This window comes from Gymnodraco acuticeps, unplaced genomic scaffold (assembly GCF_902827175.1).
Source record: "Gymnodraco acuticeps unplaced genomic scaffold, fGymAcu1.1, whole genome shotgun sequence".
In the NCBI taxonomy this organism is placed as follows: domain Eukaryota; kingdom Metazoa; phylum Chordata; class Actinopteri; order Perciformes; family Bathydraconidae; genus Gymnodraco; species Gymnodraco acuticeps.
In genome coordinates, this window is record NW_022989810.1 from 3,075,257 (window position 1) to 3,087,264 (window position 12,008).

The following is a 12,008-nucleotide window of genomic DNA, read 5'->3' on the forward strand; positions in this document are numbered from 1 at the left end:
AACTGGGTAACACAATGAGTGTATATAAACCTACTCTACCACCCTGTGCATTATATGTGTTTCATTTAGGGCATCGCATTGAGCTGCGCCTAATTGGTTCCCACACACTACTCTATAGATCAGAAACATACACTTACATGCTCGCACTCTTCACACATGATCGTGTTTGTCAGCTCCCCTACAAAGATGCGGTCAACGAAGTTCATCTTCACGCCTTCCTTTCCGTACGCTAGTGGCAGAGAGAAACATCATTTTGAATAGAATTATTTAAGGAATCATTTTCTTGCAGTAAAAAATATTGGTCATTATTAGAGGAAACATTTTATTAGCTTCTTTGCACAAAAAACATACAGATGCAGATATGGATGGGTATAGTTAAGATTTTAACGGTACTTCTACTCTACTACTGCTTATCGATCAAGTACTATCAAGTTTTTGTTATTTTTTTAAGGGAAAAACTAAACAAATGTATTATTGAAAATTCAATTCAAAAAGTCAATTTCTTACTGCAAAAGAAATAGCAGTGTTTTTAACAAATCATTATAGACTAATGTTGTGATGAAGGGAATGTAAAACAAATGAAATAAACACTAATTTACTGCAAAAGAATAACAAATGTTTACCTTTAATCATCAACCCATGTTTTTAGAATTGACTTTACTCTGTGATTGCTAGTAAGGGTTTACATAGAACATTTATTTCACTTATGACAATGAGCGTTGTAAAGTGTAACCATATTTTTGAACACGTCATCCTCCCGCCATCATCACTAGCGGATCTCTGTTTTAGTGTGCTGCACTGGGCTGATTTATTGTGTGGACTTGAAAGAGCCCAAATGCATCAAAGGCACATTTTGTCATCTTGCAAATTAGAATTATTGTCTGTTTGGTTTATTCAACAATGACTACACTCTGCAGCCTTTGCCTTTTGAAAACTGAGCTGTACTTCCATCACCTGCCACAAGATGGGGATATTGATCTTGGCCAATGTCACTGCAGTCTGTAAACTGTTAGTACCTTTAACTTGGCGTTTAGTGTCCTCATCTGCTGTCTTCTCTGTGGGATTGTTGAAGGCTTTCAGAATTGCGGCTTTCACCCTCTGCACACAATAAAAACAAACACACAAAAAGTAAAAGAACAATTCAGACTAAAAATCATATTTCTAGATGCGAAATGATTAAATAAAAAATCTAAATTCACTCCGGGGTGTTTTTCTTTCTCTCCATTACATCCATTAGTGAAATATCAAAATGTAGCCCGCAGCTCAGTGTGACAGGTATACATATTATAAGCATCATTAGTGTAAAAATAATTATTGTGCCTGTCGAGAAACGTTAAATGTCTTAATTATCAGTGCGTGTTTGTGTGTGTCTATGAGCTGTTGGCTCTCATCGAAGGTGACGTGGTCAGTGAGTGTGTTGGTGACAGAGCTGTGAAGAGCCGCACAGCCGCAGTAAAGCAGCAATCAATAGATAATTGGCCACGGTCTGTGTCTGTGGTCGAGACCAGTCGGGCCCCCATTGTCCCGGGACCCACGCACTGGACTGGCTATTTAGGTCAAAAGTCCTGTTAATCCTAGCCGGGGCCAGCGTGCACCCCTCGCAATCGGCAGTCAAACCCTCCCCTACTAATTAATTACCAGTAACCCCCCTTACCCCCCTCCCATAAAGTAACAGCGTGCACTGTCCCACACAGAATGGGCCAAGGGGAGGGGGGAGTTGGAGAGGGTTTGCTGGTAGATGGGTGCAGGGGTGGAAACTAAAACGAAGACGGGGCGAAGAAGGACAGTCCATGCCCTGAGAGAGAAATACCTAACGTCTCAGCTAATTGGTGATAATTGACTGGGGCCAAATTAGCATATTTAGATCTCTGATACTAATGGCCAATCAACACAAACACTTAGGGCCTCTAAATGTTGGTGACACCCTCTGTGAATACTACCAGTCTCCCTATCTTGCACACTCACGCAAGACGGTGTGTAAATATTTGACTGTACTCAAAAATGTAAAATGTGCCTTTTTTTTTCGCCAAGTTTAGATCAATTGCTGTTAGTCAAATAAAAAAATTCATGTTGTCCAGTGTTTAAATTTTAACAACATTGATACAATTAATTTGATCTTAATTTAAAAAGTGTGTTATTGTTTAATATTTGCGGTAATTACAAAATGATATTCAATAATCTCGGCTAAAATGCCACTGTATCTGTTAATGTGCTTGGCTGTATAGATGAGTTTCTGAGTGAATGAATAGAGGAGGCCGTACCCCCCCTCCCTCTTTACTGCCTTGATTGGATTGGGAGACTGGCTGATGAGTATATGTGTGTGTGTGTGTGTGTGTGTGTGTGTGTGTGTGTGTGTGTGTGTGTGTGTGTGTGTGTGTGTGTGTGTGGGTGTGTGTGTGGGTGTGTGTGTGTGTGTGTGTGTGTGTGTGTATGTAGGCAGGGGCTGTGGGTAACCCTCAAGCACAATGGGACGGCCCTGGAGCTCATTCAGCAGCTGTGGGTTTCCCAAGATCACACAATGATGCCGGTCGTGCCACTTGCAAGTCCCCTAAGTGGCACAACTGTCGGCGTTCACAAGTTTGAATGGGAAGCAAGGGCGCCCGGCCCGCAGCCCCTCCTGGGTCTGGGGGCTGACCACTAAAACACACCCGCCAACTTCTCCTCCTTGGTTCACACAGCCACTAGTGGGGCCACAGGGGCCTGCTCAGCCCTGCACAAGGGCTACTGTGGGTTCTTCTAATTGCCCTGTGAAGGGTTTTCGGGGGGAGGGTGGTTCACTGTACTTGCCAAAAACATGGCACCATAAGGTTAAAACACAAAAACTGGCGAGCCATGCACAAACAAGATTCCGGGTTATGTGAAAGCTTCACAAACACACAGCTGCACGTCTTACACACTAGACTACAATGGCTTTCAAAACAAACAGAGAGTGGTTGGATTGTTTTTTGAAGTGGCCCCATTATGCTAATTTTGAGGTTTAGATTTTTATTTTGTGCCTTTACTGAGATATGTTTCCATACTTTAATGTTCAAAAAGGCATGTATTTTACTACCTGTGCTGCAGCACCTCTTTTCCCTAACCCTGCTCTGATTTGTTGGCCAGCTCTTTTGTGATTGGTCAACCGCTTACAGATTTCCTGTCCCTTAGCCTACATTTAAATGTGTAAATACCTTGAGCTTTGTTATAACCTGATTTAGAAAGTACATAAGGTGTCCTCACTTAGCACATTTCCTTCTTTCAAAATGCATTGGTTAAGATACCTCAAATACCTTGAGTACTGTGAGTACTTTGTACAGATTTGAAGCACCTTTCTGGAACAAAAAGTGAAACTTTAACATTACAAAAGATCCCAGCCTAATACATTATGTACTTGAAAAACCCTGTGAGCTAGGCTTTTGACAGTTATTACATGTGGATGTGATGATATATGTAAGCTCACTTTAGTTTCCTCTACTCGTATGGAGTCCAGGAGGTAGTGCAGAAGCTCCTGGCTGTCCTGTTGTTGGTAGCCCTTGAAGCGCGGAGCCCTAGAAAAAACACACAAAAAAACATGGATGTAAATCAAGAACAATAGGACATAGAAAATTGAGAGTAGAACCACAAAAGGAAGCAGCATATAGTGGAAAAAAGGCTTCCTTTCAGAGCCCTAAACACATTCTTCTTCCAGAGATTCAAACCTGCTCCTTCTGCTTAGCATTCTGGGATTTCTAACAGGTTTATACCAGGGGGAATGAGGTCTCTTCACCAGCATGAAGAGGGCATAATTAAGCACACCAAGGATAAAATAAACATGAAATATTGATATAATTTCAATTATATACTTAGGATAATATCATGTAAATAATCTAGTGCCTTTTAAAGATAATTGTAAATAATTGTATAATGAATAGACAATTCAGACAACCTTTTTTACATTGGGTTAACCCTGAGGAATACAAAGAGCCATTACAAGGTTAAAGTACTCCAGAGAGAACAAAGACAATATTTATAACTATAATACAAAATAAATGACACCTTCACCATGCTGGCAGTCAATGCATCGCCTTGGCTTTTTGATTAGAATGGTATTGCCATTTTGTTAATTGGCTAAGCATCCTGGACATTAATGCACAGCGGTTAGAGGGGAGGCTCTCCTTGGCTCCGTCCCCTGGCCGTCCGCACTGAAGCAGATGTGAGGACAGATGTCCGGGGCAGATGGGCAGCCGGGGCTGCAGCCACGGCAACCTGTTGGGGCCGAGCCCGCCACATAACCACAGGACAGGTTAGTCCGACAGGCACAAGACAGCAAGAGGTTTAAGTCAAATGTTTAAAGGTAGGGTATGTAAGTTTGAGAAACCAGCTCGAGTGCGCTAGAATTTGAAAATACACGACCAGAGAAAATCTGCCACTTCCTTACAGAGCCCCTCCTCCAACACACACGAACGCGCACATGACCAATGAGGGCACGAGATAAGTTTGTGCACAGATGGAAGGCTGACAGGCAGGTAGGCCATCCAGTTACTTTAGCCGGGCCGGCTAAAATGATTGGTCGTGCTTTTTACAGAACTACGGCTTCCACAGATTTATTTTTTCATGGATGTTTTGTTAAAGCATTTAAGATGTTCATTGCTATCGGGATGTTAAGAGCATTCCATGGAATATAACAACAAGTGTATCTCGAGCCGGTTTCTCAAACTTACATACCCCACCTTTAAGATGTTTGGGTGGTGGGTTAACCCCTTTAATAGTACTGTGGAGGTATTTTACTGGTACTTAATGGACTACACCAGGGGCCCTTAGGACTTTATGGTGTAGTATTAACGTTTCTCCTGACGTTTTAAAGAGTTAAAACATATTTTTTGTATTTTGGTTTGACAATGCATATTTTATAGTAATGATTTACAATCGAAGAAAGTGGTAATATTCTAAGGCTGCATAATTAAAAGAAATGGTATCACATTTGCAATTTGACTAGTGCATTATTAAAATTGTGGGAAGCCCCACATCTGTTAAAGTATTGTGGAGCTGCAGAGATATCCCTGTATACAAACAGTATTATAGAGATTAAACTAAACAAGCTGGTTTGGTACAGATCCTCTTATTAAACAATTTGAAATGTAGAATTATGATTAATAAAAGATATCAATAACTCATAACTCAATTCGTTATTTTTTCCAATTTTTGCAGCCCTATAACATTCTGATAAAAATGTATGAAAATAACACACTGAAATCATTACAGCCATGTGTGTTCTTTTCATCCTCATAGCAGCATTGTGTTTTACAGCCATTCATTAATGCCATTCACAGTTCTACTTAGAAGAAGAATTCACTTGAAATGAATAATCCCTAAAACATGCTGACATGTGGCCCTAGAACGGATGTCCGTGGTTGTGGGAGTGATGGCCAACCACCTGCCCTCAACACAGGTCATAACCAGGAGGTCTAGAGGAGCCTAAAGCCACCCCCTCCTCTACATACAGTCACGCTATCTGTCTCTTATGCCCTATTCCGTGCAGACACATGGGCAAGGGTGGTTGGAGGGTATTGAGGTTGGTACAAAGCACATGTCATTTATTCGCCGGCTTTAAAACTGAACAGCATGTGAAGGAATGTTTCCCTCTGGTTCCGCTGACTAGTCTCCCAAGAGAGAGACACACTGAGAGGCAATTAAAGCAAAACAGGGAAGGAAATGAGTGAGACAGAAAAAGAGTCTGAGACAGAAATGTAGAGGAAAAAAAAAAATGAAAAGGTTGGTTGAGATCAGTGGGAATGATGAGGTCTGGAAGCTCATCCCAGTGGAGAGAAGCAGAAGGGCCCTGTAGCGCTGCTCTCAATCTGGCCAATGCAAGCAGCTGCGGTGCTAACACAATTAATAGCCGGATGAGTTAGTACCAGACACAAGGCCACACAAGCTACCCCCAAAACACACACACACACACACACAGTGTATGAGCAACACAATGCACCCTCACACAGCTCACGTATTAAAATGATCAAATATTTACTCACACAGCCATACAAAAAAAAAACTCTGACTCATTGATGTACATACCAATTCCTATAGAGACTATAACAACAATTCCATTTGCAATATACTCCTTAGCTATTTAAAATTGTTATGACTTTAGAAATTGTTGAGTCACTAACCTTTTATAACGCTGGTCGTGTTTATTTTTTTACAATGGATTTTTCATTTTTATTTTATTTCATTAACATGTGCTAGACTCTTTATTTAATTAATGTCAGCTAAACCAATGTATTGTCCCTTTTACTATAACACGGTCAATTTACTGATTCTAATGTAGATGTTTGTAAAAAATGTGTGACATCAAAACATATAGAAGCGCACAAAACAAAAATCTTTATACATTCCTTCCAATATTTGGACAGATTTGATATTTACGGACAACACAAGTTTTTGGGTAAGAATCAAGCTTATATTATATGTTTGCTTGATGCCCCTGTAGCTAGGTGAAAATCACTTTATAATTAAGTAAACACCTTATCAAATCACTTTATCATATAATCTATCTCAGATATTAAAGGTGGGGTAGGTAAGTTTGAGAAACCGGCTGGAGATACACTTGTTGTTATATTCCATGGAATGCTCTTAACATCCCGATAGCAATGAATATCTGAAGTGCTTTGACAAAAAATCCATAAAGAAATGTCATCTCTGGAAGCCGTAGTACTGTAAAAAGCACGACCAATCATCTGAGCCGGCCCGGCTAAAGTAACTGGATGCCCTACCTGCCTGTCAGCCTTCCATCTGTGCACAAACTTATCTCGTGCCCTCATTGGTCATGTGCGCGTTCGTGTGTGTTGGAGGAGGGGCTCTGTAAGGAAGTGGCAGATTTTTTCCAGTTGTGTATTTTCAAATTCTAGCGAACGAGCTGGTTTCTCCAAAATGACCTACCCCACCTTTAAGCTACACTGTGCAACAAATATATATCTTATGATATTGTATTTTATATTTGAGGGGATTTATGTGATAAGCCTCTTGGTTCTGCCTGCATATTTGTACTGTACTGCTGTAAATATGCTTCCTCTCCTCAAACTTATGGACACATATGTGCCACCTTTGCCTCTGTCTCGCTCTGATAACAATTTAAGGTTTCGAAAATTCAGAAAAATCATTACCAGCCTTTGAAATGATTCACTGTCAGCTTCTTTGTAAACAATGTATTTCTCAACTTGTGCTCACATGCACCGACTTTTTCTGTTTTGTATAAAGGCAATCAACATCCTCCTATTTTTAGATTCTGTAACAGTCACCGGTAGACCAGAGTGGAGGGATTCTCATCAACCGATTGTAAAGTTAGAATCCCAGGAATGTGCTTCTCGGCTCGTACACAAACAAATATTTGTATTACTTTTTGGACCATCTGTGAATATCTTCCTCTTTTTTCCCATCCTGAAAGGGGTGTACCTCCTGATCAGACCAGTATGCCAGCCCTGCCTCTTTGTTTGTGTCCTGCAAGAATGTAGATGTGTGTGTGTGTCCTGGATGCCAGAGCAATAGATGGAATCTATTGTGCTATTTCTATCAGGGATTCATCAGGACTTCTTATACAGGATTATGAACAACATTGTGGGCTGGAATACTTTTCTTTTCTACAAGAAAGTGTCCAGTGGCCGTGCTGAAAATGGAATCAGTCCTTGAAAGATGCAAGTGTAGATGAATGCCTGTGTGTGGACTTTTTCTCCAGCTTATACATTAGATATGCATAGAGATAGCATCTTGGTAAATGGCAGCAGTAGTCAGGCTGTATGAAAACCGCTGTCCCTGACCTGAGACTCCAGGTGCCCAGGAGGAAGTAGATAAATATTGAATCAAATGTTACTTCTCCCAGTTTTTCACCACTGATAAGCCTAGTCGTAGCCTGCCCTGGGTACAAGCTGGGACCCTCTCTGGCACCAGATACAGTGTGTGGTGCTGACCGTCAAACCCATGGAGCATGGCACTGCTCCGAGCCCAGACCAGAGCCCTTTCCCTTGGCAGGAGGAACAGGCAAGCTGTTGGGTACTCAGCTGGTTGAGGTCAAATGTGAACACAAGCGTAGAATCCATTCACTGTATATATGAGGTGGAAACACATAAACACGAACCGGGGCTCAATAGGGCTCCAGCGTTGCACATAAACACTCAAACTCGCCCTCTTTTCGGAGCCAAAAATCCTTATTAACTTGCCTGTCAACACTGAGAAGGACAGAGAAAGAGAAATGAGAAAGCGCTCTCTGCCCCCACAGGGCCAAGGGCAGACCCACACCTCTCAGAATGACAAGAGCTTGCGGTGAAGACGATGATGGCTATATTCACAGAGTGTGGCCGTTACAGAGGTCAGAAGTGGAGACATGTGTTCCTTGTCAACAGGAGTCGTTCTTGACTCTTTCCTTTTCAGCTCAAAGCTTTAGTAGGGGCTGAATGTAGAGGAGTCGCTGTGTGGGAATCCATTAGAGAAGCGTTGCAGAGATCAAGCACGCTTTGTGGATGTTTAACAAAATAGCATATAAGTGAATTAGGCCTTGAAAGTGCAATATTTCTTCCAAGAAAATCAGAAACAGGAGCTGAAATCTTGATGGACATCATTCGATTACATATAACTTTCCCTTAAAACTGTTAAAAGAGGCAAGATTACAAAGTATCACAAGTGATAATAACTGTTTGAGGATCCTTTAGTCTGAAACAATGTGCTTTCGCATCGCTGCTACAGTAACACTGCTTCACAGGCTGATGGAAACAAAACAACAAAATGAAACTTTTGACCTAAAAGTCATAGTTTAGATAGTCACTCTTTTAAGACATTAACCATGTCCCTCAGAACAAAGCCAGCACTTTTAAATTATTGGTAAAGATGCCAAGAGAATTTGCATACCCAATATAACTAAACACTAGCAGCTACTGTGAAGGTATTAACATTAAGGTAAATAAATTAGGTTACGGTGCGTGTGATTCTCTTTTAAGATTAGGGCTGCATATTAGCATTTGCTCATGCAGGCCTTTATTAAAGCTCACTTGTGGTATAAGTGTACCATATGGGTATTGGGTGCTGAAGCTTAAGGTCATATCCCTCTATTGAAATGCATGTCAGTGGAATGGATTAGCCCTACTTGAAATTAGACGCGTATGAATGCATAAAGGTGTGTGCAGCGCTTGCTGTATGAATGCACAATTGCCTGCATGTGTGTTGCAGGCTGAGATGGTACCAGGTGAGGTGGCAGCACACACACACACACACACACACACACACACACACACACACACACACACACACACACACCACACACACACACACACACACACACACACACACACACACACACACACACACACACACACACACACACCACACACACACACACACACACACACACACACACACACACACACACACCCACACACACACACACACACACACACACACACACACACACACACACACACAACACACACACACACACACACACCACACACACACACACACACACACACACACACACACACACACACACACACACACAGAGGCCTATCTGATGAAAGCTAGGTACCAGAATAACTGTCAAAGCCGCACCAGAGATGCACCCAGTCATCCAATGTCAAATGTCCTGGTCACCCACCTGCACTACTAAACAGTGCAACCCCCCCTCTACTCATACACACACACACATAAATGCAAAGGGTGGACCCAACCAGCAGTGTACCATGCTCACACAGGAACCCAGCCAACCAGACATCCACAGTGTTCATAAAAGAGAACAAACCCAGTGTTCAGTTGACAAATGTGGGGCTTCCTCCGCCCGCCACACCGCCTGTTCGACCTCGCTCTGGATTAAACATGACACAGGTGGCACAGCAGTGTGGCAAGTAGCAGAAAGAGCCACAAATAGGAAGCTGCTGCTACACATTTAACAAGGTACTGTGCCTACAGTGTATTCTGTGTGTTGAGCACTGAAAGGCATTCAGCAGGGACAGGTGCTACCTGGGTCTGGCTGGTTAAAGTGGTCAGTGAGGGGATGAAAGCAGGTGAAAGCTGCGGCTCCGCTGTTGTACTGCTGTGATGATGGAGAACTGCAGTACAGTAATCATGGCTAAGTTTGCACACCTTACTGACCCTGAGGTGGAATATTTGCATACAGAGTGTAGAGATAGCATTTCGTAGTGGGGGAATTTATGGTGGTTGATAGGAAGGGAAGCGGCTTACTTCTGGCAGAGCTGGTTGAAGAGGACCTTGGGATTGACCGGGCCTTTCCCTGGGTCCTTCATGCTCTGGAGGAAGACAAACATGGCCGCCGTCAGGGGCTCTGGGCTGGGCAGCATTACTGTCAACGGACCCTGGAAAGCAACAGACAGAATACAATTTAGAAATTAATTTCCACATTTAAATTTCATTTAATGTATCAGTTTTATTTTAAGCATGTGCTGAACTTTTTTTTACATTTAAAGGTTATATGTATGTACGTCTATAGGACATTTTCATGACGTCGTCACATTAAATAATTAAGAAGAAAATGTGTTATTGAGGTTATGAAAATGTATTTATGGCGCTGTTAGATTGCTTCAAGACTGCCTCGTTAAAAAGGTGTGTTCCTCCCTATGTGTGTAGCAAGCAGAAGAGCCAACATGTTTTTAACCACTGGGAAAATGTTAGTTTAGCAAGGCTAAATAGAAAAGGTTGCTAAATGTTGTCGATTCTGGAATAATAATAATTAATTTTTATTTGTGACATTTGGTCTTTACTATGCTCTGGGATAATTACATTTGTTTGGATCACACAAGTCCGAAACAATCCTATGCAGCCACCCCTTTAATCTAATTCTACACATATTATAATACTACTGGAATTTCAATATAAGTGAATGTTGATTGAGAATTTGTTGATAATCAACATTATAAATAAAGCATTGAGCAATTCGGTACGGACTTAGTTTATAATACTTAAGAAATATGCCCTGTATAAAATAAGGAACAAAATGAAATCTAAATATTTTTGTGTTTGTTTTAGTAATGCTATTAATACTACAGGGAACATTGAGTTACACAGAAGCTTCATTAGAATGGTCATTTCAAAAGTAATTTGCATGTGCTCAATCTATAGATAGTTTCTATGGCTTAGAAAATAGAAGACAGCAAAGCAGAATGTACCACATTGGTTTCACCAGTGGGGCTGATCCTCAGTTTGAAGCCTTTCTCCTTCACTTCCTGGATGAGGTCGATTAGCATGTGTGTCTGAGACAGGTTCTGCGAGGAAAACACATTTTATTACTAACATTTTAAAAAATCCATCCCGTTATAAATGCCATTAGGTATAGAGGTAAGATCAACAGATTTCAAGGGGCTGAATACTGCTCATACAATCAGCAAGAAATTGGTCATAAAAAAACTATGAAATTATGAATCCTTCAAATATATTAAACTGTATACACACAGCTTGTGGCAATTCAATGTGGTCATTTGAAATGAACCTTGTGAAATGTTATCTCCATTGTGGTAGGGTTTAGGAAACTTGTGGTAAGTTCATTATTCTGAATGAGCCTTTCAAATGAATCCATGATCTCTGAGTTTGAAATTAACAGAATATCCTTGGTGAGGAGAGGAGCCTGAAGCAGCCATTGTCCCTTCATGTTAGAAAACATATTTTCCTCTCCCCTTTTCAAAAGATAGTTTTTGTCACATCCTGGCAATGAAGACAGTTGCTATGGAAAACGCACAATGGGGCCCGGCATTGTGAATACACACACAGCTCATCCTCAGGCAATTATGTGTTTTCACCCAAAAAAGATTGCAATTTTCAACGAGACAATACAAACAGACAGAGAGAGGGAGAGAAAAGGCATGTAAAGCGCGCTCACTCCTATGTCAATCAACAACGAAGGCCCCGAGGGTGATTAACAAAATGGTGGAAAAAACAGCTTCATTGTTAGGCGGCATGTTGGTTTGCAGTCACCATGACATGACCAGAGAAAGGCTGGGGCGCTCTATAGCTGCGTTGTATGGTGAACATGCTCTGCACCAACTGAGTACCACTCG

At 41.4% G+C, this 12,008-nt stretch overlaps 1 protein-coding gene across 1 annotated transcript in view; it reads right to left on the reverse strand.

Moving 5' to 3' along the window:
• The window catches only part of usp45 (ubiquitin specific peptidase 45), a 43,724-nt gene that overhangs the window by 11,591 nt on the left and 20,125 nt on the right, over positions 1–12,008 (reverse strand). Inside the window, 5 exon segments of the mRNA XM_034229291.1 lie at positions 138–229; positions 1,017–1,098; positions 3,440–3,527; positions 10,183–10,313; positions 11,124–11,219. Of these exon segments, the coding sequence (XP_034085182.1) occupies positions 138–229; positions 1,017–1,098; positions 3,440–3,527; positions 10,183–10,313; positions 11,124–11,219 (489 nt within the window).